The 27930-nt window shown below is 47.3% G+C and overlaps 1 protein-coding gene and 1 long non-coding RNA gene across 5 annotated transcripts in view; one reads left to right on the top strand and one right to left on the bottom strand.

The window, feature by feature from the left end:
• Window positions 1-24786, top strand: LOC103307564 (uncharacterized). Its single transcript, XR_006172858.2, has 5 exons — window positions 1-9402; window positions 14522-14648; window positions 17426-17561; window positions 18301-18552; window positions 20363-24786. It is a non-coding gene; the product is annotated as an uncharacterized LOC103307564 (long non-coding RNA).
• The window catches only part of TEF (TEF transcription factor, PAR bZIP family member), an 18557-nt gene continuing 14484 nt past the window's right edge, over window positions 23858-27930 (bottom strand). For all 4 annotated transcript variants that reach the window (XM_005302584.5, XM_065563207.1, XM_005302582.5 and 1 more), the window contains one exon: window positions 23858-27492. In XM_005302584.5, coding sequence (XP_005302641.1) covers window positions 27471-27492 — 22 coding nt within the window. In that variant the 3' untranslated portion in view covers window positions 23858-27470. The remainder of the gene's footprint in view (window positions 27493-27930) is intronic.

Genomic DNA, 27930 nt, shown 5'->3' on the forward strand with positions numbered 1-27930 from the left:
GGAAGAGGGGCCATGATGCTCTGGTGTTCTGCACTGTTTGGAAGTGACCGGGAAGGGGGGAATCTCTCTCCCAAATTTAGCAGGTGACATCAGCTGGCGGGACAGCCTTCTGATCCGTTTAGAAAAGGAAAAAGAAGGCTGCAAGCATGATGAGTGCAATCTCTGGCCTGCTTCTGCTGTCCCCTGGAACAGGCCTATAAATAGAGTGTTCTATTCTGGCCCCCTTGACGTCAGAGTCCCAGCTCCTTACCTCTGTGCTGGGCTCCAGGAGCCTGCAGGCAGAGCCCTATGCTGGAGCCTGCTGTGCGGATTAACCCTTCACCTGCCACCTGCTCAGTGATCTGCATGGCACACACATTTATCCTTTGGCTTCTGCCCCACTCAGACTTCTGGCTACCTGCATTAACTCTTTGCTCTCCACACTGCTCTGTGCTGCCCGCCCAAGTGGCTGAGTGGGGAGAGGCGTTTTCACATGCCCCGAAGAGATTGGAATGAAACCTTTCCTATGCCTCGCAGGCTGCTCACTCCTACAAATGGATGTGGGGGTGGGCACTGACTGTCCAGCATCCCCCAACAGTGATCATTCAGGGTAACAGAGACCTGACTTCAACCTGAAACAGCCACAGGCACCTCTTTATTGCCCAGCGACTAAGCCCTGGCTACCAAAACTTCCCTGTGCATTCAGGAGATAGTGGGTTCCCCCAGAGACTCCTCCTGCACCATGAGACCCCCCAACTCAAACATAAATTCACACCCCACTGCCCCCATTTTGTGTAGTTTGTTTTCTATATCCCAGGCCCTATACACCAATACACAAGTCACTAGTAATAACCCAGGCTTCTCGTCTGAGTAACCAAATTCCGCCCCACAGCACATCACTACTCATGTCTTATACCCTTCAGACTGGAAGCACAGATTAGGTGACACCACTGCTTTCTGGTTTGCCCCCAATAACTATAGGGGCCCTTTTAGATTGAACAGCATTGGGTCAGCATGCACAGGGCCGCCCAGGGGTGGAGGGAAGTGGGGCTATTTGCCCCAGGCCCCACAGGGGCCCCCACGAGAGTTTTCAGGGGCCCGCACAAGAGTTTTCAGTGGGTCTTCGGCGGCAGGTCCTTCAGTGCCACCGAACACACTCGGAGTGAGTGAAGGACCCACTGCCAAAAACCCGGAGCTTCTTCCGCTCCGGGTCTTCGGCGGCAATTCGGGGGCGAGGGCCCCTTCCGCTCCGAGTCTTCGGCGGCAGTTTGGCGGCAGTTCGGCGGTGGGTCCTTCACTCGCTCCGGGACGCGCTGCCGAAGTGCCCCAAAAACCCGGAGTGGAAGGACCCCCGCCGCTGAAGACTCCAGGCCCCCTGAATCCTCTGCCAGTGTGGGGTTCCCTCTGGTAGATTTTTGGGGTGGATGTGTGTGAAATGAAGGGGAGGGTTTCATGGGTGGGGAGCCCTGTGCCACTTTCAGGTCCCTTCCTCCATGTCTCCTCCTGGAGGTGTGGGAGGTTTTGGAAAAGGGAAAAGCAGGTGGAGCGCGTGGGGACTAGAGGAGGAAAGGTTTGTGGGGCTGAACTTCTGGCACCACCTGGTGAGTCCTGGCTCTTGCCTTGGCACGTTCTCATTTTGTTGCCAAGAAGGTGAAAACACGTTTCTCCCTGGGCCGTTCTCAGGGTGTTTCCTGAGAACCCCTGACAGCGCATAGATACTGCAGTGACAGGCATTCTATACATGCTGCTAGAGCCATTAGCCCTCCTGTCCAGGTTGAGGGCACACTGCCCTAGGGATTGCTTCGGGAACCGTGCATGCCCATTCACCGCCTGCCTGAGGCACTATCAGCCTTGCATGTCAGGCTGTAGTGAAGCCAACATTCCCCCTGGGACAACAGGTGCTGGATGAACTGGCAGGCGTCAGGAAACCATGAAGACATAACATTTGGGGCAGGGGACAGTGAGTCGGCCACATCTAGCCGGAAAGAACCAGCAATTGGGAAGTGGCTAGGATTAGGAAATCCAACCTGAGCAGCAAGTGGAGAGCCCCCTGTAGAGGCAAGGCAGAGCAAGCCTGAGGGCCATCAACAGGGAGGAGCTACGTGCCACATGGAAGCAGCAGCAGTAGAGAGGCTGTGTGGAGGAGGGTCACTTCAATCCTGCAGCTGCTGAGACATCCTGAAGGACAAGAGTGTCATGGATGACAGCCCAGCCCAGCATGAAGGCTGTCTGGTCAGCTATAAATATGTGGCATGAAACACTAGTTTGTTATATGAAGCGAGCTTCTGGGGGAACCATATTCTCTTTGTGGCCCACATCAGGAGGTGATGGGAAGACTAAGGAGAAGCTTGGGAGCCAAGAGCTGGTACAGGAATCTACTTTATAACTGTAGAGAGTTTAATAGTGGGAATTGTGGAATAAAACTCAGGGAGGGCCTGGTTACTTTGTTTGTAAAATCATTATGGCCAGATCTCTGCCCCATAGCCTATCTGGACAGGATATAGATCCCTAGGCGCCCAAGCTTAATCATGAGGGAGCAATGTCAACACAGTTGTACTGTCCAGGGCAGACGTAATGAACTCACTGGAATGGCTCCAGAACAGTGGGGAAATAACTCCTCTAGAGATCCTTCTAATGGCCAGACTACACCCAGCTCCTCATTCTAGGCCAGTCCTCCTTGATGCCATGGACGTATCATAATAATAGCAGCTGCCACCAGCCGTTTCAATCTGAGCTGCATAGAGTAGACTCTGTGGTCTGCTATTGCATGTATAGCTACAAGATGATCAGGCAATATAATGTCAGACAACCAACCCCGACTGGTTCCGGATGATGAAGTTATACAGGAAAAGCAAGGGGATGGTCAACACACCCTTAATTGTACAAGTCTCCCTAGATGGCAAGCTACAGCAGCACTTTCTTTGCTGTGATCCTCAGGTGACCATGTAAGATGAGTTTAGCCAGACCTTCCAAGAAAATGTATAGCCCACCCCAGTTCTCCGCAGTCCATCCCCTCTTACGCAGCTGAATCTTCTGAATCATTGGACACCGTTGAGATAATCTCTAGTTTATGGAGTTCTGGCCAGTGGTAAAGTAGGGACCAGGATTCTTGGATTTTTATTCCCAGCCCTGTCACTGTGTGACTTTGGACAAGTCACTTAACTTCGTTGTACTTCAGTTTTCCTACCTACAAAATGAGGATACTAAGGCCTATCAAAGTCACTGGCATGCTGCAGCACAGGAGTGCTATTAAGCATTGATATTTTGAAATAATTTTCAAAGGCTACTATGGAAGATGCCATAGATGTGTGAAAGGTTGTTGTTGTTTTACTGCTGGCTGGGTGAACCCAGGTTGAAGCTGGTGGGTGTAACAGCTGCCCTTCATTGAGACTAGATGGAAAAAACAATTGAGCTCCTTTCTGACAGATACAGTGTAGCTGAAACAATAGGAGCCACTGCCCAAAACACAGGCCACGTGCAAGGCTGGAGTAGGAGTTGAATCAGGTGGCCTGATGGGTTTTCCCTGAGGGCTGAATGCAAATGGAGGGAACTGGGTATTGTTTGATGGAACTGTGTGTGTATATGAGAGAGAGAGAGAGAGGCAGAAACACCATAGAATGAAACAAACAGAGTAGGAAGTCCCAGAGACGCACCTGTAGCATAAAACTACAGCCCCGAGTAAAACTAAGAGGGCTAGCTTTTGGGTAGAATGCAGTCCGGAAAGATGCTTGGAACTGTGAGAAAAAAACCTCTCACCTGCTGTTTGATTCCTACTGTGTTCAGGGAAACAGAACTTCGTACATTCTTTGTAACTGAACAGGACTGTGTCAAAGAAATACCTTTCTGTCTACCATCAATTTCTCCTCCCAATGGAAACAACTCACAAGACCCCAAATATTGGCCAATCTCTTGTGTTTGTGGTCGCTCATTATCTTTGATTAAAAAACATAGCCTCTTATTAGCCAGTGGTGTATATATAATAGTATTAATTACACTTGCACATTGTGGAAGCAGTTCCTTCCTGTCAGTTCTTTCTCTGCTTCCACAACATATATGGCCTTATTTTCAAACATGCTGAACACCTGTGGTTTCTGTTGAAGTAAAAAAATGAATCCTATTGAAGCTCTGAAAATCAGGCAAATACTCTCTGTTTTTCCTGCATTCGAGACTCACAGGAAACGGCTGCCTATGTGAAGCAGACACAGACGTATCTCCAAGTCCCGTCCCTCCCAAGTTCCCATCATTTCCATACTCCTCAAGGTCTTGATTCTGCCTCCTCTGAAGTCAATATCAAAACTCCTATTGACTAGGGTTGCCAATTTTGGTTGGACAAATTCCTGGAGGTGCCATCACATGACATAATCTTTAATTAAAGATTAATCTTTAATTCCTGGAGACTCCGGGACAGCCCTGGAGGGTTGGCAACCCTTACTATTGACTTAAATGGCAGGAAGATTGGCTCCTGTGTGCTCACAGAGATATAGGACTGAAGTGGGCTGAGTGGCAAATTAGGCAGCCACATTTACTACTGGGTCTAGTTAAATAGCGTCTTACTAACAATCCCTTAAATTTCACTAGCACTTTTCATTCTGAAGGATCCTAAAGCACTTTAAAGACATGCATCCCCCATTGAAATGTAGTTGCATAGTGGAAGGAGCTACGTGTGTGTGTGAGAGAGAGAGATGGCAGCCATTTTGTACCCATAATCACTGTCAGAGGAGGTAAATAAAGAATGACTAATTGAAAATACAAAGAGAAGTTTGTCAGCAGAGTGTAATTGGCCAGTTGCTGTTTGGCCAGGCAACAGGGATTCACAGCTCTGCTACTGAGAAACGTTCTATGGGATCTTTAATTACCAGGAGCGAGTAGCTCAGTTCTATGGCTCATCTGAAAACAGCTCATGAGCCCCCATCACCATGCTTGGGCACAGATTCACTGAGGCCTAGAGAGCATATATAATCACCAAGTGAGCGATCAGCACCACTTCCAGCAGCTACTGGCTTGTCTTTGAAGTCTCATCCAAATATTGGCTAAGGCCAATTCTTCCCAGCTTGCAAAATCACCTGCGATCATAGCTTGAGTTTGTATAGTTTGAGTTCAAAGCTTGAGGCAGGGTAAAGAAAAATAGCAGGAGGAGACCGTACCCAAAGACCATGCTCTATATACCCGCCCCCCACTTCTGCTTATCCTGAGACCATTGTAAATGCTGTTCCCTAAAGTAATTCAGAAAAACAAAACGAGTCTCTAATGAAAAAGAAGATCAGAGAAGGACCCCAGAGTGTCTGGAGAATGCTTGGGAGACTGTTACGTAGGGGATATTACGTCAGCCACACAATGAATGCTGTGTAGCGACTATAATGTTGGCTGCTGTACTGCCAGCTGCAGTATAACTTACCACCATTGGAAGACTCCTCCTAGGGCAGGGGGTACTCCAGACCTTGGAGATTCCCGCGTGAGCAGGCATTTCTATAGCACATGGACTTCAGGCAGCAGGGGGAACAGATGCAGAGCAGAAAACACAGGCCTCTGTGGGGCTAATTTAGATTAGCCCTTTCTCCCCTTCCCAGGAGCAGGGTATAAGGCTTCCCACACATGCTCCGTGCAGCTACAGTCCCTCCTTTGCTGTTTCTGACCCTGCTTTTACAGCTGCACTGCAGCAGCAAGTACAGGAGGTTTTATTTGGTGGGGTTGAGGGCAGGGAGGGAGGGAGGTGTGTGTGTGTGTGTGTGTGTGTTTGAGGGACTCTAGTACCTGCAGCCCTAGCATTTATTGTGGGCACCAGCCACCACTGGGAGTCTCTGAGGAGGGAGGGATTGTGGAGAAAGAAAAGAGAATGAAGGAAAGCAAAGGAGAAGAGGAAGCCAAAGAGCAGGAAGGTGGGAGAGGTGCAGAAGGAACATCAGCAACTCTCAGCCTCAAATAGGACGGCAGGAAAACGACTGAACAGAAGGAGGGAGGGAGAGCTAAAGATGAGGCCAGAAGAACATCTCCCATAGCATGGCCTGGCTCTCTCTTGCCACTGTCATCACTTCTTGGCAAACACTTGTCTCTTCCTGTAAATGTGTCATGAGCAATTGTGCTAATAACATCCCTGACACCTTCGTGACTATTTATAATTACATGAGGCAATGATATTCAGGAGGGACATAACTCCACACCACCCGCTTCCCTCCTGCGAGTCTGGGGAGGGATCGGAGCTCCCCGAAGAAGACCCTTATGGTGGCAGGTGCTTATGCAGGGCAGGCCTTGTACGCAAGTAGTCATCTGGGGCCAAGCTCTTTAGGAAGGCCTGTGACACATTTGAATGGTGCTGGCACTATCTCTCTCTCTGGCAGTGAGAACAATTGAGAGGAAACTCATGGCCAGAGCCTCAGCTGTGGCAGCTAAGGCCCTACAGATAGGGTTGCCAGGTGTCAGGTTTTAAACTGAACACCTGGTCAAAAAGGGACCCTGCCCCCCACCTGGTGCAAATGAGCAAATAAGTGAGGGTGGGGGAGAATGAGCAACAGAGGGAGGGGGGATGGAGTGAATGGGGCGGGGCCTTGGAGAAAGGCCAGGGCAAGGGTGTTCGGTTAGAAAGTTGGCAACCCTGCGTACAGATAGTAAGAGTGACCCGATCCTGTGTGCATGCCTCCCTGAGCTGGGGAACTCCCCCCCTCAGTGGACATTTCCCCTGCTGTGAGGCTGCTCCTGGGTAGCAAGTCCTTCCTTAGCAGGGTCGGCTCCAGGCACCAGCCTGGCAAGCAGGTGCTTGGGGCGGCGGCTCTGGAGAGGGGTGGCACGTCCAGCTATTCGGCGGCAATTCAGCAGACGGTCCCTCACTCCCGCCCGGAGCGAAGGACCTCCCACCGAATTGCCGCTGCAGATCGCGATTGCGATCGTGGCTTTTTTTTTTTTTTTGGCTGCTTGGGGCAGCCAAAACCCTGGAGCCAGCCCTGTTCCTTAGGAAATCTAGCCCAAAAGGTTTCTGCCTAGTCAAGTTTATCTGCAAAGGATCATCCTTCGTCCTCTGTTCTACACACAGTTCCTCTCTGTTTAGAGCTGCTCCTTCCTTTATAATAAAACTTGTATCCACCTCCCAGTTCCACCTCCTCATTCTTACTACCGGCTTGGCCAGTCTCACAGAGGCCCTCGGGCAGACTTGCAGTGGATGCTGTGATTTCCTCTGGCTCTCAGCAAGTGTGAATGCTCAGGCCACTTCCTGGGGAAGTATTGACCTTCTCCGGGGCAGGGCATGAGGTGGGGGAAGGAGGGAGTGTGCTAAGGCCAACCACAGAGGGTTTTGTGATCTCCTCTGACTCAAGCCCTTGGGAGCTCTGGGGCTGGCCTGGAGATTGAGCAATCCTGTTTATTGCTGATGCTAATGTAAAGTGCTTAGCTCTGCAGCCACAGAATTAACTTCCTAGCCTGTGATCATTCATGGAATAGAGGCCACTAAAGCCAGCCCTACCGAGTGCTGCCAAACCAGGGAGTACACAGCCTGGGACTTACTCACTGCTCTGGGAAGTCGGGTTGAAAGGAAAACTGCTGAGAATAGTTAGGAGATTTCACAGCTGTTTACAAACTAAAGTATGAATTTTCCTAGAAAGCCCAAACTGGCAGCAGTGCTGATGTCTGAGGCCAGCTCCTGAACCCCACTCCAGCAGACGTGGGATCCCCAGGTAGCACTGAGCCAGACCGGTGGCTTCATGCCACCCCTCCCCCCACCACCATAGCAGAGTGGGTGTGACCAGGGCAAAGAAAACCAGCTGCTACCAACTAGCTCCTTTTGTAAACCACAGCAAGATAATACTCCGGGAGGCCTGGCTGGTGTGTGTGAGCAGGGAACACTAGCACCATTTGAGACTGGACTGAACTGCGTGTTGGGTCAGCGCCTGTGAAGTGCAGAGCACCTGCAGTGTCCATTGACCAGCAGGCGTTGCTAATGCTAAGCAAAGCTCAGTATTCCCCTGTGTCTGGCCCTTGGATTGTAAACTCCAGGGACCAACTGGCTCTTCTTCCAAGCCTGTGCAGAGTTGAGCTCAGCAAACACACTTGGTATAACCACATACTAATGAGTCAGCAACCCAAGGCAGGCTGGCTGCATGAGTACGGAATAGGAGCAGGTGATCTTTGGAAGAAGAGAGCAGACATGTGGCACTGTTCTGGGGCAGAAGGCGTCTGTGAAAGTGTTTCAAGGCCACACAGAGGGTCTGAGAGGCTCATTTTTACATTTAGATGGTACCAGGCTCCTCGCTTCCCCACCACTGCCCAGCCAGCCTGCTTCTGTCCATGTGTCCTCACAACCTGCGCTGCACGGCGTGCATCTCCTACTTGCTCTGGAATTTCCTGAGTCATCAATAGACACAGCTCCGGGTAAAGCTGGGAGGGTGGGAAAGCAGCACATGACAGCAGGGCAGCATCCCAGCCCAAGAATGACTGGCATGAGGAGAATGGAATGTCGTTTTTCTCCTTCACAAGAAGTGGGAGCATTTGGCCCTTTAGCCCTTCCCACACCAGCGATGAATGCACTCATTTGTGACCACTAGTCGTCTTCTGATAAACCCTGACCCCCCCCACGCTATTCCCCAAGCACCCTGACCCTCCCCAAAATTGCTGATTCTCCCTTCTTCCCCACACGCCTCAGTTTCTGATGCCCGCTAACCCGATCCTCTCTGACTGCTGATTTCTCAGCTTCCCCAATAGTGCCTTGGCCTGCCCCTCAATGGCTAATACCCTGATACTCCAACAAACTTCCCCACAACTGCGGCTCTCTCCCTTTTCTTCCACCCTTTCCCCGTATGCAATGGAGCCTCTCGTTACCTCGTGACAAGAAATCCAACCTCCACCACAGCTGAGCTTCCTGCTCCCCCACAAAGCAGCCTGATCCCCTCCCGATCACTCCACTTCCTGCAATGTTACCCCCCAAACACTTCAACCTGCTCTCCCGCTCCCAGAACTCTCCCATTGCACCCATCCCCCAACACCCATTGGCAGCAATACGCCCACCTTTGCCTCTTCCCTAGCCCCACTCCTGCCACATCCCAGCTGCTGGAACCTTTTCCTGCTATTCACTGCCCCCATATCCTGCCTCCCAAACCCTTAGCCAGTTTCCAGGTGTCAGGCACCTGGCATCTGCTCCATATACACAGGCTTGGGCAGAGGCTGGAGGGACAGATTGGGAAACACGCAGCGTAAATGTCACGTCTGTCCCTGTTCTGAGGCTGAAGTGACGCCTGTGTGTCTCCCCTTATGTAACTCATGGTATATACCGGCGCTGGGATGCCTCAGGGTGGATTACACATTGTGAGTGACAGCCACAAAAATTAGAAGGGGCTATTTTTAAATCTCCCCTCCCCCATCTCTTCTTTCCCCTTTAGCCCCCATCATGATGTGCAGCTGTCCCTTCACCGCTCCCGACCCCACACCCAGTGGAGATACAAGGTACAGCAGGCCTTCCCCCATGCGAATATAATAATTACTTCTCATCTCAACAGCACCTCTGAGCCAGGAGGATTCCACAGGGCTGCAGACTCAGCCACTCCAGAGAGCTCTCTGACTCAGACTGCTGGTCTAGCTGCAAACCCGTTTGCTTCCAGCCCTCCTCTCCTCTTGCCTTTTGTCTCCTGGCCTCCTTGTCTTTCCCCCATCCCTCCACTGCCCCGTCCCCCTCAGCTGGCATTCCCTCCCCCCCATCCCCTTCCTCTTCACCAGCAGTACTGGCAGTTCCCATTCTCTCCTGCTGTAACATTAGAAAGGTCACTCCCTCTCCTGGGTTATCACTGGGGGCTGAGCAGAAGGATGGCGAGGGAAAACTGCAGTGTCATGTGAGAACATGAGGTCAAGAGACGGAGGGTCTAGAGCAGAGAACGCTGGGTGTGTGCCAGGCACATCCAGGTCTCCCATGAGGCACCACAGGCCTGACTGAGCACAGTGCTGGGGTGCCTCTGAGCTAGTTCCCTAGCAGATCCGGACCCCAGGGAATTCTCCATGGGAGGGGGGAGGAGATTTTTCAAGTGGCAAAAAGCCAGTACAACAGCCCTACACCACCCTATAACAGTCCCTGGTGTAAGGGGCCTGCTGGGAGCTCTCGCAGGGAATGGGTTCATAGCCAGAACAGTGCTGGCTGCTGTTACAGCCCCTCAGGGCCGGAAGCACAAGTTAGGGCAGCCCTGGGGCTGATCTAACCTGCAGTCGGGGGCCCTGACCAGCCTCCAGACTAGGGGAAGTACAAAGGTTGCATAAATCCACCTTGCCCCATTCCCCATGTCCTTTACCCAGCTCTGCTCAGGCACAGTGATGAACTCTGGGCCTCTCTTCCCCTAACACGGTGAATCAGAAAGGAGCAATGGGACGCAAGTACCAATGTAGCATACGGAGTCTGTGGGAGGGCTGTGCTTTCCCTGGCTGGGACAGAGACACTGTCCAGTGCCTAGCAGAGCGGGGTCCTGGTCCCTGACTAGAGCCCTGAGACACAAATAACAAATTATAATAACGGCTCCTATGGCTCAGCCTCTCCCGCACCCCCTTCAGCCCATCAGAGATGGAGGGGTGGTTTCATGGGGAGCCAGCACCTCTGTATGACCTCAGGGAGATTGAGGAACATTCTCAGAGGGTCCTTGACCTTGGTAGGCAGGTAATGATGCATCCATCCTTCTTGAGCCTCCAATTCCCTTGCCTACCACCCCCTTCTCATGTATTCTTTACTGCCCCTCGCCACTGGTGCATTAGATAAGATACAAAAGGTGGGAAGGGATGTACATAATTCCACCCCACCCCACCCCTGCCCAGATACTGTCCTGTAGCCTCTCCCCACAATGCTGTCCCCCTGTTCTCCAAACCCTTTAGTGATCCCCCTTCCCAGTCACAACCTTTTCTGCCTCTCCCCCTCACCTTGTTGAGCCTCTAAGTCTAACCTAATCCCAACTATCCTCCTTCCCTGTCCTAAAAGACACACACACACAGAGTGTGTCCATTTATGTGTCTATCTGTCCATCCCCAGGTTGTTTTCAGGGGAGATAGATTGTAGAGCCCCCAATAGAGGGACTGTTGCTTGAGCACTTGAACATGGGCCTCCAGACTCTGTTGTGGCTCTAACACCATTATTTCTGAGCACCCAGAGCAGCCCTTATGAGCCCCTGGGCTTTTCTGAAAGTGCTAACACCCCCTTACAGCGCTCACCCCCCAGGTTCCCAGACAACTTGGATGTGCCTGCCACCAGCTTTGAAAATCCCATAGCCTCGGATTTGGGAGAGCCATGTTCAGTTCCCTGCTCTGACACAGATAGTCAGTGGGACCTTGGGCCATTCATTTAGCCTCTCGGTTTGCCATCTGTCCAATGCACTTCCCTATCTCCCAGGGGCATTATGAGGATAAACCCATTAAGTATTGTGAGGCATTCAGATACTACAATGATAGGGGCCATGAAGCACCCTATCTATATACATTAGATAGCCACTCACAGGCCCAAATAGCCATTTGGGCCTGCCCAGACTACAGAATACTTTGTTCTAAGTGACCAGCCCAATGTCACCCAGTGAGACTTGGCCGTGCTGTGAAATACACAGATACCATAGCCCCATCCCAGTCTCCCTGTTTAAATAGTCAGGGTGCAGAGTCCAAATCAGAGAGTCAACACATGGTCCAAAAATGGCAGTGCACAAAAACTGGGCCACTGCCAATTTTGTTAGCCGGGCCTGAATGAATTCAGCTGAAGGCACTGCCCCTCGCCACTGGTGCATTAGATAAGATACAAAAGGTGGGAAGGGATAGACATGCTCTTGCCTCAGGCCATGAGTCTGTGACAGAGATTAGGAAGAAACTGCCTCCATGGGCAGGTTATTCGATAAGTGTCCATGGACGGTGGGAGTTTCCACCTTCTCCTGACGCACCTGATGCTGGCCAAAAAAGGATAGTGGACTAGATAGATCTCTGGTCTAAACAGGTATAGCAATTGGTATGTTCCCAGTTCATATTGCGTGTGACATAAAAGGCTTATTTCACTCAGGCGAGCACGTTCCTGAGGGTTGCCTACTCATCTGAATGAGATTAATCAGGGAAAGAATTTGATCAGAGTGCATTTGGACTCTTGCCCAATAATAACCCAGCACACAGGTCCAAGAACAGAAAGAAAATGAAATCTTTAAAGGGAGCGTCCTGTTCCTTTAAAAACCCACGCAGCCCGCTGACTTTGGCCTGGATTAATAGCTCTGGGCAAGGAGGTTTTTTTTTTACTCTCATTTTCACTTTAATCCAATATGAATAACCCTGGGATCCTTGCGCAATCGTGAATTTGAAGGGCTTTTACTTATTTTTTTAAAGAGACAAGGTCACCCCATTTGTTATGCTACCACAGAGCCATCTAGTGACCGGCCTTTGGAAACACAGAGAGATGTGCCTTAAAAAGAGATTTAAAACAATAAAGTAGAATTGGTAGGTTCGAAGGGTTAAGTGGCAGACGCTTGGAAACCAGGAGCATCAGGCTGATGGAGGGAGAGGAGAGGGCATACTGCAGGGATTGCAAGAGGTTTAGGCAGGGTGGAATCATCAAGGCACTTGCTGGAGGTCTTGTCAGCTGAGGTTTTGGGATGAGTAGTTCAGCATTGAGCAGCTGAGAGGGGATCAGGATGGTCATACAGAGGATGTGGGCAGATTCAGCAGCTCCGAAGGAATTGCCAAGCTAGTTAGTGGGCAGTAGGGTGACCAGATGTCTCCATTTTATAGGGATAGTCCCAATTTTTGGGTATTTTTCTTATATAGGCTCCCATTGCCCCTCACCCCCTGTCCCAATTTTTCACACTTGCTGTCTGGTCACCCTAGGCAGTCTCAGGGTCTGGAAAACAGGCACCAAGTGGAAGGCAGCTGTAGGATTAGGAAGCTTAAAAGAGGGTAGCAACCACAAGCAGTTTCTGTAGCTGGTACTGAGGTCTGGCTGCTGGGGGTTACCGGTGGGATGAGAGAATTATATTGCTGGAAGAAAGAGGGTAGAGATCAGGGGTGCATGTGCCTGCACATGGGGCACATGTATTCATTTACAAGCAAGTAGCCCTTGCAATGTTCTAAGGATAGCAGGCCAGTTTCTGATCTCGTCGCTCATTCCTGTTACAGCAGTGTAACCCCGCAGGCTTCAGATTTACATACCCTAGAAAGTGAGACCCGAATCAGCCTCTCCATTTCTAAACAACAAGCAGGGCAAACCAGACCTTGGAAGCACTGTGGAGGTAACATACTCAGCCCCTATTGCGTGGGTGGGAAGCATGGAGGGAAGGACACACTCCAAGTGTCTCCACACTGCAAGGACTTCACCCTCCTGCTGGCTCCAGCAGCACTGAAGTCCTCCCGGAGCTTGAAGATGGGCTGTGGAACAGAGTGGGTTGGGGAGGGGAAGAGGGAGCCAAGCTGTCAGGGGCAATTGTCTTCAGGGCTTTGAAAGCCTCCTCCAAATAAAAGAACAGCAGAAAATTGGGGTAGGGAGCTTCAGTTCATTTGGTAGTTGATGCCATTGGAACTTCACAGATATTGACGAAGTTCTCTCTGAGAGCGAGCGACAGAGAAATGGGGCTCTTCCTGCCTCATTATATCTGATATCACTAACCCAGAAGTCATTTCAGGCCACATGGTCTGGGCACATGACTAGGAATCAGGAACTTCTGAGTTCAAATCCCTGTCTGACTTTGGGCAAGTCACTTAAACCTCCTCCTGCTTCAATTTCTCCACCTGCTAAATGGGGAGAATAATTTGCCCCTTCAGAAACATTTAATAAAATCATTTGAAATGTATGAATAGAAAAAAAAAATCTGTTTCACCAAAATGTTGTGACAAAACCTCTTTGCCAAGCTCACAAGGGGGGGCTATAAGGTGGCTGGTTACAATCTCCCCGAGGGAGAGATGATCATCACTCAAAAATAAACTCAAAGTACTATTTTAGCCAACTAATCTTTACAAATGCCCTGATGCTGCAAACTGCTCTATGCAATGATCTGCCTGTGTAGAGCAGTTTGCAAGATCAGGGCCAAAAGTCCTGAGAGGTTTTTATAATTACTACTATCTAGATTACAAGATCTTCAAAGCAAGGAGAGTGAGTGTGTGTGTGTGTGTGTGTGTGTGTGTGTGTGTGTGTGTGTGTGTGTGTGTGTGTGTGTGTGTGTGTGTGTGTGTGTGTGTGTGTGTGTGTGTGTGTGTGTGTGTGTGGTCGGTCAGCATGGGAGGGTGGGCTGTATGCGCAGGCCCAGATCCTCAAAAGTATTTAGGTGCCTCTCTTCCACTGATTTCAATGGGAGTTAAACACCTCATTACCTTTGAGGATCTGGTCTACGGTACCTATCACAATGGGGCCCTGTTCTCTGAGCAAGGCCACTAAGCACTACCAGAATACACATAACAAATCAATATTAAATACATTTTTTTCATATCTGAATTGTTAATTAATATTAGTATTCCACAATTAGAAGATGTGTATGGAGATGTATTGTCTATGGAGGTGGGTGAAAGACAGTTATAAGTACTGTAGATCTGGTGGTGTATTATGTGTTGAAAATTCTTTTTTTTTTCTTTTCCTTTCTAGAACTTGTAAGCTGAAAAACAATATTTTTAGAAGCTATGTCTTTGGGGGTCAGAGTTCAGGTGCTTATTGTTTAATGATGATGTTCACATATCAAGATTTTTTCCTAGAGGATGTATGAATTGTAAAGGTATTTGACTCTTGATTCACATTAACCCTTAATGTATTTCCATATTGTTTAATGTTAAGGTTGCTTGATACCAACATTCCTGGTATTTATATTCTCCAATATCTGCTACTTACAGTACCTAAAACTTTATGTTCTAGTTTTTTTTATCTGGGAATTATATAGATGTTCAATGACTTCTGACTAGACTGCCAGTAACATTTTCAAAAGCACTTAAGTTACATAAAGCCTAAATCCCATTGACTTTCAATGGAACTTGGGCTTCTAAGTCACTTAGACACTTTTGGAAAATGTTACCTTAGATCTCATCATTGCTGATGATGACCTGGTCTCAGTCATATGCACTTTCATTACCTTCTGACTGGATTATTGTTATGTAGTTTACCTTGGATTTACAATCAAGGTTTACTCCTGGGGGAATTCTGTGCCAATGCATGCATGCAGAATTCATGTCCCCCCCCCCCCCAGATTTTTTTGCCTCCCCACAGAAAAATGACTTTTTGATAGGGAAGCCGCAAGAGTGGTCACACACTCCTCCCCAGCAGTGGAGACGTGTCATTTTTGGGCGCCCGGAGCAGCTGACAGAGAGGTAATTCACTGTAGGGGAAGGGGGGCTGGGGATACCCCTGCCAGTGGCTCATACCCTGCAGCTGAGCCCAGCGCTAGTCCCAATTGGGCTGGGGATAGGGGAGGATAAGACTTCCTTTTCCCCTGCAGGGAGTGACCAGGGCCCGGTCAGACCCACTCCCAGAAACCTCCCCTGACTGATGGAAGCTCCACACTCCCTTCCCTACTTCCTTCCTCTATCATCCCTCAGCTGTGGGGGGAGGGATCACTGCAGGGGGAGCTGCTCCCTGTCCACCAACCCCCATGCATCTTGACAACCCCCCATACCCAGACTCCCTGCCAAGCCCCACTCACCCAACCCTCCACCCCACCGAGATGCACTCCCTGCATCTGGACCCCCACCCATGCACCCTGACCACCCCCTTCTGAGCCCCCAAATTCGAACCCCCACACCAACAAGCCCCAATCCCCTGCACCTGAATCACCCCAACAAGCCCTCCCCATCTGGACTCCTACCCCACTGAGCCCCAACCAGCTGCATCCAGATCTCCCACCCCACCAAGCCTCACTCCTCCAGCACCTGGACCCCCTTGCTGAGCCCCTCAGATGCAGACCCTCCCAACAAGCCACATCCCCCCCATAGTCAGACCCTTCAATGAGCCCCAACCACCTTCACTTGGACCCCCTTGCAGAGTTCCATGGCACCTGCACCAAGAACTCCCCAACAAGCCCCTGTGCATCCAGATCCCTCCTGCAACCCCCCCCCCCCATGGACCTGCCTGCACCCAGATTGCCCATACGGAACCCTCTCATCCCACATCTGCCCCCCCGCCCAAAGCTGCTCCACACTTGGATCCTGCCAGGCTGAGCCTGCCTGCCCACACCTAGTGTGCCTAGCATAGAGGGGCCTTGGGGTGTTTCTGGGGCAGGCCCGACCCTTGTGCTGTCAGGGTTGGGTGCAGCTTCATCCCCAAGTCGCTGTCAGGAGGGGGCTGCAAAGTGATCTCCCACCTCCGTGCAGACAGTGGCCTGTGCTCCCCACTGCCATGCTGAAGCCTCCAAATTTATTTACTGACAAATAATATTTGCAGAATTTGAAAACATTGCACGCAGAATTTGTAATGGTTTTCGTGCAGAATTTCCTCAGGAGTAAAAGTCATGCCACTAAGCTATAGTCGGGGCCGCCCGGGCGGGGGCAAGTGGGGCAATTTGCCCCAGACCCCAGGGCCCCCACGAGAATATAGTATTCTATAGTGTTGCAACTTTTTTTTATGGAAGGGGCCCCCAAAATTGCTTTGCCCCAAGCCCCCTGAATCCTCTGGGCGGCCCTGGCTATAGTATATCTGCCTAGGTTCTCTTCCATGTTGTAAGCATAAAAGTTAAAATAACACACTCTGCTCACCTTACTTACATGGCCTTGAAAGCATCAGCCCTGAAAAGAAATGTGCCGAACGCAGCAGCATCTCTTCTCAGCAACACAGGTTACCGCAAACCTCAGCCCTGTACTCTGCTAACTCCATGTGCTACTTAGAGAACAAATTCACATTTAAGATTTCAGTCCTTATTAGACTCCAGAAGAAGGTTGCCAGTGGGGGCGTCTGTGTGGGGCATTGTTTAGTTGTGGTGGTGGGGCTGTGGGGAAGGGCACTGGGAAGGAGGGAGGAGAAATCTGTGTGTATTGGGAAACTAGCGAGTTGGGGCATTCTGTGTGGGGTGCTGAGCAGCTGTGGCTCTCTTCCTCCCCCTCCCCCCTCCCCTCCCCCGCTTGCCCAGTGTGTCCTGATATTTCACTCTTGCGATCTGGTCACCCTAAGCTTGCCTGAAGGACCACCTCATGCTCTGAGAGCCAGATGAGCCCATGGCTCAGACCCAGCGGAGCTGTCTACCTGAAGGCAGAAACTTTATATTTTAGGCCTGGAACGCCCTCCCAAAGGAAGTAAATACAAACACAAACATCACCACTTTCAGGTTCTAATGCAAAGCTCACTTCTTTTACCTGGCTTTAAGCTTCATGTATGATTTAAAAAAAAAAAATCATCCCCCGCATGAAACTTTTCCCTGTGAGAGAAGAACCTTTTCTCTGACTGATGGTGGTCACCTGTTTTTTTTTTAACTTTGGAGGATGCTCACAAACTATGGCGATAGACAGGGTGTAAGAATCTAGACAGAACTGAATAGATTAGTTGTTTAAGTCTTACTCTGATTCACTGTAGGAGACTGCAAAAGTGCTGCTTTTGGGTCAACCAGCTCAGGGTGCTGACTCTGCTCTCTCTCTCTCTGGAAGCAAAGTCCAGGACTAGAAAAGCTGAGTCATCTTTTTGACCCTGAACTTGCAAATGCGTATGAAAGGTGCGTAAAGCTACCTATTGCCACACCTGGAATGTTGCCAGAGTCTCTGCCTTTATCCTGCTCTTCCTGCCTGGCCACTCATTCCCTCAGTCCCTCCAATCCCAGCTTTCGCTGTCCTCTCCCCTTTCCACAAAGGAGAAAGGCTGGGCACTGGCTCTTCTTTCACTTGCACTACCCAGGACCCCCTCCCCTTCCTCCTCCTGATGTAATTGTCTCTTCAGATCAAACTTTGAAATTCTGCTCCTTTCTATACGTGCCCCCACCGCTTCCTTCTATTCCCCCTCGTTCCTGACACACCATGGCTAGCTTCTGCCATTCTCCCTTCTCAAATAATCATGGCACCTCCACACTTAACTGCAGTTCTGAAGGGGAATTCAGTGTCACAGTAAAGCTGTGATCACATATGCAAAGTAGGCACCTGCTGGTGAAAGAACCTGCAGCTCCCGCTCAATAGACTATGCCCTAGCACACCCTCTGAAGATAGGGTGACCAGACAGCAAGTGTGAAAAATCGGAACGGGGGGAGGGGGGCTAATAGGTGCCTATGTAAGAAAAAGCTCCAAAAATTGGGACTGTCCCTATAAAATCAGGACATCTGGTCACCCTATCTGAAGACCATGTGTAGTGCTTGAAATATTTTTCACAAGATGTGCTAGCCAGTAACAAGGGCTAACAGAGTAATATGAAAGAAGCGAAATGCCTCGTTTTGAAAACACAGCAATTCTGTCGATTTGTCGTAGATGGCTGCTTGGGGAGAAAAATTAAATCTGTTGGAGTGCACTGCAGTGCAGTGCCAACACAGAACAGAACAGATTCTAGCTCACGCTCCTGTACCTCTGCAGGCTTTGTGGAGACAGCAGGAGCAAAACAGAGTAAGGGTTTATTTTGGTCACTGAAGTCAGCAGATCGGACTCCACTGCAGACAGGAAGCAGGCTGCCAGTTTTACATTGCCACTCTCCTGAGCATCACTGCACTTTCCTGCAGGGAACAGGTAATAAAAGTTTGCTTATTTAGCGAGTCTGTAAGTTTCCACAGAAGACATTGACCCTGGGGGTCGGGGGGGGAGGAGGGAAGGAGCATCAACAGGTATTTCTAGTGCTGGCAGCAGCCATCTTGCTAGGCCCCAACCCCAAGTGTTCTCACTGGGATGTTAATCTGTTTCCGAATGAGACCCATACACACAAACCTCACTGCACCCATACAGTTCCTCTTAAAATGCGCTACCAAGCCCATGGGCTGCACATGGCCTTTAATGTTAAATAGGTCAGGTTCTTATTTCTAGTTAACCGACTGAGAGTTTGTTTACGCTCTTAGCCCGAGTCCCCATGCTGCCCAGGTCATTGGCAATCAGGTATTTCTCAGGGAGGTGACCAGAGAGAAGTGGCAGTAAATAACTGGTAGAAGGAGACAGCTCTAGCCAGTCATTTAGACTATTCTCACTGCAACACTGTAGGGATTTTGGTCAACATCTTCATTAATGATCTGGATGATGGGATGGATTGTGCCCTCAGCAAGTTTGTGGATGACACTAAGCTGGGGGAGAGGAGATACGCTGGAGGGCAGGGATAGGGTCCAGAGTGACCTAGACAAATTGGAGGATTGGGCCAAAAGAAATATGGTGAGGTCCAACAAGGACAAGTGCAGAGTCCTGCACTTAGGACAGAAGAATCCCATGCACTGCTACAGGCTGGGGACCGACTGGCTAAGCAGCAGTTCTGCAGAAAAGGACCTGGGGATTACAGTGGACGAGAAGCTGGATATGAGTCAACAGTGTGTCCTTGTTGCCAAAAGGTTAACAGCATATTGGGCTGCATTAGTAGAAGCATTGCCAGCAGATTGAGGGAAGTGATTATTCCCCTCTATTTGGCACTGGTGAGGCCACATCTGGAGTATGGTGTCCACTTTTAGGCCCCCCAATACAGAAAGAATGTGGACAAACTGGAGAGAGTCCAGCGGAGGGCAACGAAAATGATTAGGGGTCTGGGGCACATGACTTATGAGGAGAGACTGAGGGAACTGGGCTTATTTAGTCTGCAGACAAGAAGAGTGAGGGGGGATTTGATAGCAGCCTTCAACTACCTGAAGGGGGCTTCCAAAGAATCATAGAATATCAGGGTTGGAAGGGACCTCAGGAGGTCATCTAGTCCAACCCCCTGCTCAAAGCAGGACCAATCCCCAACTAAATCATCCCAGCCAGGGCTTTGTCTAAGGAAGGAGATTCCACCACCTCCCTAGGTAACCCATTCCAGTGCTTCACCATTACTCCTTGTTCTGTTAAGAGGATGGAGCGAGGCTGTTCTCAGTGGTGGCAGATGACAGAACAAGGAGCAATGGTCTCAAGTTGCAGTGGGGGAGGTCTAGGTTGGATATTAAGAAACACTATTTCACTAGGAGGGTGGTGAAGCACTGGAATGGGTTACCTAAGGAGGTGGTGGAATCTCCATCCTTAGAGGTTTTTAAGGCCCAGCTTGACAAAGCTCTGGTTGGGATGATTTAGCTTTGAGCAGGGGGTTGAACTAAATGACCTCCTGACCTTCCAAACCTAATCTTCTATGACTCTACCATTTCCATTATCCCTTAATCCACACTTGATAGACGGGCATTTAGTCTGACCCCTGGAGTACCTTCAGTGATAGAAATTCCACTTCAGCTTTCAGCAGTTCCTTCTAGTGCCCAAGCAAATGAATTGATTGCTGGTAAAAGGAGCTACAGCAACAGCTTGGGGCACTTCAGTGCTCCCTTTATTCTCCAGAGAAGGTATAACGTGACAAGTATCAGCAGTGCAAGCTTTGTCCCTGCAGCTGCGCCTCTGTCCGACTCTGCTGGGACGCTCTGGGGAGGAGATAGATGTCAGTTCAGTCCTCGGAGACTCTGCTGAGACTGACAAGGAGGCCACTTGACACCAGTGATGAGCAGCCACTTCATGCAGAGCTAGACTGAGAAACCAACTTCACCACAGTAACTTTGGCTCGCCACAGACCTGGGGGTGATCGGAACAAGCAATAGCCCCATCATCAAGCCCCTCCTCATCCAGACTGCAAGGCCATTCTTACAACTCCGTGTGGCTCCCCAAGGTTTAATTTGAACAGCAGAGTATGAAACCTTCTGCCTCCACGTGTATTTTGTGTTTATTGTTCAGTCACATTTAGACGCCCTTCCCACCACTGCTTGAGACCTGGGGAAATTTGATTTTGAGTGTTTCCCCCAGACCTCCCCTTCTGTATATGAAGCTGACAGGAGATGGTGCTGCTGTTCAATAAAGGGAGATTTGAGTCCAAAAGAGAGATTTGCTGACATTTTGCAAACTTCAGTCCTGCTAAGCACAACTACAGAAAAAAGGGAGTTAGAAGCAGATGACTCAAGGGTCAGGCATGAGAAAAGGAGCTTTACACCTCTAGTTCATCAGACTGAAGCAGCAGACATTAGAAACCACTGCTACTATCCTACGGCCATTCACTGTGAAAAATGGTTAAGACGCCTCAGTGCATTTCCTAGTATAGAGTTACTCACATAATTTTTTCTACATTGTTCTTCGTAGACGTAGTCCTCCCCCAGCCTTCCCTTTTACGGGACTGTAAATTTAGACAATCTCATTACAGTTTTAGGTGCATGGAACAGGGCTTGCTTTGTTTTGTAAAGCACCACATACATTTAAACAAGGAGTCTGGTGGCACCTTAAAGACTAACATTTATTTGGGCATAAGCTTTTGTGGGTAAAAAAAAACCTACTTCAGATGCATGGAGTGAAAATTAAAGATACAGGCATTTATATTGTGCCAATATGTATTTATGCCTGTATCTGTAATTTTCACTCCATGCATATGAAGTGTTGATTACTACAATGTGATGGCTACCCCTGTGATACCATGTACATCTACAGCACCTTCATTATTCATACTAAAGTCACAACTGGCCCCCAAGGATTGAATGGGGCCAAAGACACCGAAGGCCTTTCCCTAGGAGTGGTCCTTTTAAGTTAAGACTGAAGCACAGCGTGGGGATGGAGGGGGTAGTAAAAACCATGTGCTACTACTATGTAGGATTTACCCGATTGGGGGGGGTAAATAATCCAGCACTCTTCACCAGCACCATTCTTAGAAAGTTTGGTTGAGGTTTAAAATAGGCGGGGGTGGGGCATCATTTTCAACATATTTGCTCCCTGGAGTCCTAAATAAAATTCTGCTTCGTCCACAAGATTGCCAACTAAATCTTAACTGTGTCATTATAGTGCTGAGGCAGAAAGAGCACAGATTATGTTTGCGGCATTGGCAAGTTTTCTTTGGACCTTGCAAAGTGAAAGTTTGATCTGGAGGTGATCGAGGGACACTAAGTATGAAACCTTGTGACATTTCCGAAGTCAGTTTATAATCCCAATGTAATAAAGGAAACATAAGATGAGAAACTGTGTTGCGTGTACACCATATAAGCATACAAGTAGACCAGTAGGACCTAATTTTGGAAGATGCAGCCCCTTTCCATAACAATTGAAGGATCAGCATCAGGCAGAACGCTGGCAGAGAGAGAGAGAGAAAAATACATGACTAGATCTTATTATAGTGGAATATACACTTTATTTTTTTAAAAAGGAAAAATACTAACAATTTCATACAGTCAAAACTTTACGTTAAACAAAAAAAAAAAAGCATAAAAAAAAGTTGTCAAGAACAGAAAGGATTTCAACTACCCACAAATTCCAAGTGATTTTTCAAGACTTGGAAACTTCAAATCCAGTTTGTTCATAAAAAAAAAAAAAAAAAAAAAAAAAAAAGTGTCAGAAGTGGAAATATAGGAGGATACCAGGTGTACAGTGAAATGCCCTTTCCTCATTAGACTGCAATTCAGGCACCTTTATTTTCTCCAATCAGCTGGCAAGAGTGTGTATACAAAATGAGCAGTTTTGGGTACAGGATTAATAGCGAAGCTTGATTATTTATGGTAATAGACAACTTTACCCACCTATTTCACAAACATGATCGTATCTGGTAAATTAGTAGCAATTTTACATTTCTATAGGGCCTTTCATCCAGGACGATCCGAAAAGCATTTTACAGACTTACAAAACTATATACAGGAATTACTTTGCCTTCCTCAAAAACGGAGACACCCAGGAGGTGAAATACAGCAATTGTTTAATGACACAAAGCAAAAGCTATATAAATATTTTGCAGTTAATAAAACGTTCTGCAGTTAAATTTTTCCTTATTTAGTGGGATAGAGTGGTGTCATCTGCAGATCCAAATAAAGGACACTTCAAAATTCTCTTGCTTCTGGCATTAAAATGTAGTGTAAACCAAAACACACCAAATGAGATTCTTCCAGAAACACTAATGAGATCAAAACAGACTCTCTTCTCTTCTCCAAAAAACCTTGACAGGAGCAGAACTCCAGTGAATAACTTGCACATAAAACTTAGCTGCTTCACAGTTACTTAACAGCTTGGGAACATAATACAAAAATGTACCACCATTTCTGCCCACTATGAAAAATGTGTAATTTTCCATTGTTATTTCAATGGAATGCTGCAGCAGCAGATACTGGAGTGGAGGCCACTGCTGTACATCAGTTAAAGTCAGTGAGCTGAAGAGATGTCAGGGGGAAGGTTTTATCACAGGGCTGTGGGCCCCAGTGCTAGATAAAGTTTGAAGGACAAGGACAAGTTACTTCCTAACACATTGACCATGATTCTCAACCATTAATTTTGTTTTCCTCTAGTCTAAAATTGACACAAAAAGAAGAATTTGACTGGCTGCTGGAAGTTCCATCTGTGCAGTATCCAGTGAAAATGCACTGAAAATTCAATGGATCTCTTCATGCACCAAAAGGTGTGCGAGTAGGATAACCGTATATTTGTGTGTACACAACATGACTGATGAAGGTTTATTCTACTTATGTTATGGATGAGTTGCAGTAACAGTCAATGACATTGAAGTCTGGTTAGAGGGCTACATTTAAGCCACAACCAATTTAAAAAACAAGTTACTGTTTTTCTGGACTTGCACAGTGCTTTTTATGAAACTGACCAATAGGAGTGCTTTCCAAATGTTACTGGCCAACAACAAAACTGACTATCCAGAAAATGGGATTGTCTGAGTACAGTGATGAATGTCACCTAAGTGATTACTGTAAAAAAATAAAATGAAGTTTCTCGGCTTGGGTGGTTTATTATTTTTAAATATTTGTGTTACCAGGAAGCATCACAATTAAATTAAAACTCCACAACATCAATCTCACTTTGATTTCTGCAGTTCTCTAGGAAAAAAAATCCCAAGTCATGCGACATGAAGCACTTTTAACAATTTTCAGGTGTTACAATGGAAGTGCTATTTATTACTTCATAGGACAATTAATTTTAAAAGTGTATTTACATGTTCTAAGTTATACAAAATACAATATTCCAATAAATCACGAGTGTAGAAGATTAATCCTTCCATTATCCTGACCAGTAGCAAACAGATACATCATCGCTGCTCTAGAAGACAGATACCAGCTACCTGTTATTCCATTTAGGTAAGTAAACAAATCCTCACCTCACCTTCAGCTGCATATATGGATGCAGCTCTGTCAAACAATTCAGGCCACCACATGAGCAAAGGGCAGTAATACTGCCATCTGCAAGTCAGAATCAAGTGCCTTAATTGAATGGACATATAGTGAGTACATTAATATAACAACTACTGTAGTTAGAAATAATAGCACCTTCCCTCACTCTCCCAAGTTCTTTTCACCTTCATGCTCTATCTCAGGCCATAAAAAATATGGCGAAGAAAAGGAGGCGCCCATCACTTAAAAAAAGTAAACATCTTGGGTAAGAGCCCAAGCTGTGGGGTTGAGATCTGGATCCGAACTGCCCCAAAAGTTAGAAGCAGGTCGGCCTCAGTTTCAGCATTCTGGCTCAGGCTAGTATTTTGCCTTAATCTTATCTTTTGTTTTTTCCACTCCTCTTTATCCTCCGCTTACTTTTTTTACCTCCCTCACAACTCTCCACTCCATTGTGACAGCCTGAACTTTAAATGTTTGTATTCTAAAAAAGCCGCACAATAAAGAATAATGAACCATCCGGCTAAAAATACTGACGATCTCCAAGGAACTTTATTAGCTTTGTTGTCCCTTCCCCCAACCTTTAGTGGTGGTTTTGGTAGATGCACAACAGAAGAATTACTTAAGACCAACAAAGCTGGTCAAGATTTTGTATTTCTGTGAGAGGAAAAGCCCTTTAAAAAAAGAAGATACTAAAATAAATGTTCTTTCCTCAGTAAATATTTAGATCTAGGTTACTGTACAATATGAAGTTAATGGGTCAGATCACCTCTGCATCTGCCCTTTGTCTTGGGCTCACCCACCACAGCCAGGAGAAAACAATACAGACACACCCTGTTTTACAAAGCTCTGAGATAACTAAACACTTTGTAAAATCAGGACTTTTGATAACCAGGAGCTTCAGTTCTGTAAAGGTTAGGAGCTCTGCAGATCTGAAGTTCCACAGCAGCACTGATCTCCTGCTGACTACACAAAATATTTTTGCCACAATTGTACTTTTACAATATTCCTAAACCCAGGAGCTGCTGGACCTCCTCGGCACCTGCTACCTTAAGATGTACCTGGCACAGTTAGTAGCACCTCTCCTCAAATGGTTAACATGGTTGTGAAAAACAATAATTCAGAACTAAGTAATTGGAAATATATGCTAGAAGATGTTAATACATTTACATGCATTCAACATCTTTAAAATCAAGGCCCTTAAACGAAAAAAAGAATCCACCAAAAAAAAAAAAAAAAAAAAAAAAAAAAAAGGGTTGTTCAGATCTGCAGTACAAGGTGTAAGCCTGCAGCACTTTATACAGGTGGTAATATATCCTTGACATTTTAGGAATTTGATGCTGGAATAGTAACCCATTTGCAGATATTTGGAAACTTTCATGTACTATCCTAGCGAATCTTAAGAGTTCCAACTTATAAAAGTACTAGTTTTGTTGTTCCATGAATGTAATTTGTAAAGTTGTGTGTGTGCGCAAAAAAGCCAAAAATGGCTGTGAACTTATGACAGTAACAGATCACAAGTCACAGCAATGACTGCACCTGGTGATATTCAGAACAAAAAGAGCTCTCAACTACCTGTGTAGCTGTTTCCATCGCTTCACATTGACTCTACAGACATAATAGGCTTCAGAGTGACAATCCTGGAATCTTATTATATACATATTAATAACATTTCTTACTGGTTAGAAAAAAAAGTTAAAGCATGTTCTTTAACACTGAAAACATGGTCCACTTGCAAGACTAGATCAAGCAGTGCACTTGATGGATAAAGCCCGTTCATCGTTGCCAGGTTACACTGAAAAATGAATTGGTTACAACTTTGTTTAAAGAAAGTTTGCAGCAGTCTGCTTCTCCCCATTGCACCCTTTCCTTTTCTCCTTCCTACTAAGAAGTCCTGAGGGCAGGATCCCTCTGGGGAAGATGAAGACACAGTATTTGTACAGTATTAAACCATACTTCATAAGTTTCCGTTGTAATGGATCCTGAGCCTCCCATTTAGGTCCTTTTCCTTTTGCAGGCTTTCAAGAGCACTTTATCAACCAGGTGTCTGCTATTGATCAGCCACCTGGCAGAGAGTTTGTCATATAGACACATAGAAAAAACTTCCTCTCTTCATTTCTATGTTATTGACAGAACCTTGGATACAAGTGCAGCCCTACAATATTTTACTGGAAATAAGCCATTCCATTTGTTCTTTCACCTATAGATTTGGTTATGATGTCTGGTTAGGATTCTTTTGCAGTATTGATGGCACCTTTCCTTCCATGGACAGCCTCCCTTTTCTACACAGGGCCAACATCCCTGCAATGCTCTCTAAGTGCCTCATCTACCTCCATACATGCCCAGGGTCTTTGTTTTTAAAGCTGTTCCATTAGGACAATGGCATTGCTGGATATTTGGGGTCCATGAGACAGATGTATGCCGTACTCTCCGAGGTGCTTGGGGAATTAGAGTGCAGTAGGAAAAAAAGAGAAGGATGCAGAGCATAGTAGCTGCTAGCCACTGTTCCCCTGGGACTTCAATACAGATTGACTGGTCTGGCTTGCAGCAAAATACAGGGCTCAGCAGCTCAGAGGTACACACCTCTCCCCTATTTTGGTGCAGCAGACAGGAAAATGGATGTAATTTGTTTTACTGGGATACAAAGAGCCCCTTAAAAGTAAAAGGTGACGGGGGTGGGCTCCCCACAATGTACATATCAGGGGAGGAAGTAGTTAAGGAGCTGTGTTTGTCATCTGGGGTATATAACAGGATTTATTTGTTACCCTTTGTACAGCACACTCGATGGTGCTTTTTAGTTTACTTCAACAAATCTGTTACATTTTCTTGCACACCTAGACTATTTTCCCTGGATGCCTCTAGTTCAGCACCCCGAGCAGTACCTCAAGATGCTACGCTTGTCAGAATCCAGCTGCAGCAGTAGCTAAAACCTATTCCACTGCCCCCTAACCCCAAAAATCGGTGACAATATCCTTTAAGCCATTTTAAGTTAGAATCCCCCTTTCTCCCATTTCATTCAAGTATCAAAACAGAGTCACCATTCACACAAGTCATCAACAGATTGGACTGAAAGACATGAGCTGTGAGTGTAATTGACAAGTGTCAGTAAGTAACATTACTGTAGTTTGATTACAGAGAGAAGACAAACATTAGTACAAAAAAAAGAGAAGAAAGCCATACACAGCATTAAGAAGACCTTGCACTTTTCATCATGCCAGCCCCCGGGCAGTTCAGATGGGGTACTTGCAGGCAGTGTCCCCCGTCAGTTGTTTGTGTTGGATACCTCTCACACATCTCACTGCTCACTCTGAAGACAGATGGTTTCATGTGTGCTTTTTAGTTTCTTTGTTTTTAGAAGTCTTTAAAGTTGCATCACTCGGAATCAGATAAGTCACTTTAAATAAAGCAAAGCAGTAAGTGTGACAATTTATTTACAATATACTCCTCCTATCACCGTTACATACCACTCTGTGAAAGAATCCCACACCACTGGGTTTTTTCTATCTCCCTCTTTGACGTTCAGGAGGAATCAGACTGGCGCTGCACAAAAAAACAGCTCAGCCCAGACAAGCAGGTAATAATGGAGGGGGAAAAACAGCTCCTGTACAGATTAACTTTCATCATGCTGGATTAGCCTCCTTCCCCACTCCATTAGGGAGCTAACATATGAATTTAGAAATGCTGCGTTATTCTCACATTGAGCTCGCAAAGCTGAGCTAGTCAAAATCTCTGTTACAGAAAAAGAAACCCCATAACTTCTACATGCTCTTATAAGTTTGTAATTCCTTCACTCAAATCTATCCTAAAATCTTTTTATCTCCCACGCTCCTCT

Source organism: Chrysemys picta, chromosome 1 (assembly GCF_011386835.1).
Source record: "Chrysemys picta bellii isolate R12L10 chromosome 1, ASM1138683v2, whole genome shotgun sequence".
NCBI classification, from domain to species: Eukaryota; Metazoa; Chordata; order Testudines; family Emydidae; genus Chrysemys; species Chrysemys picta.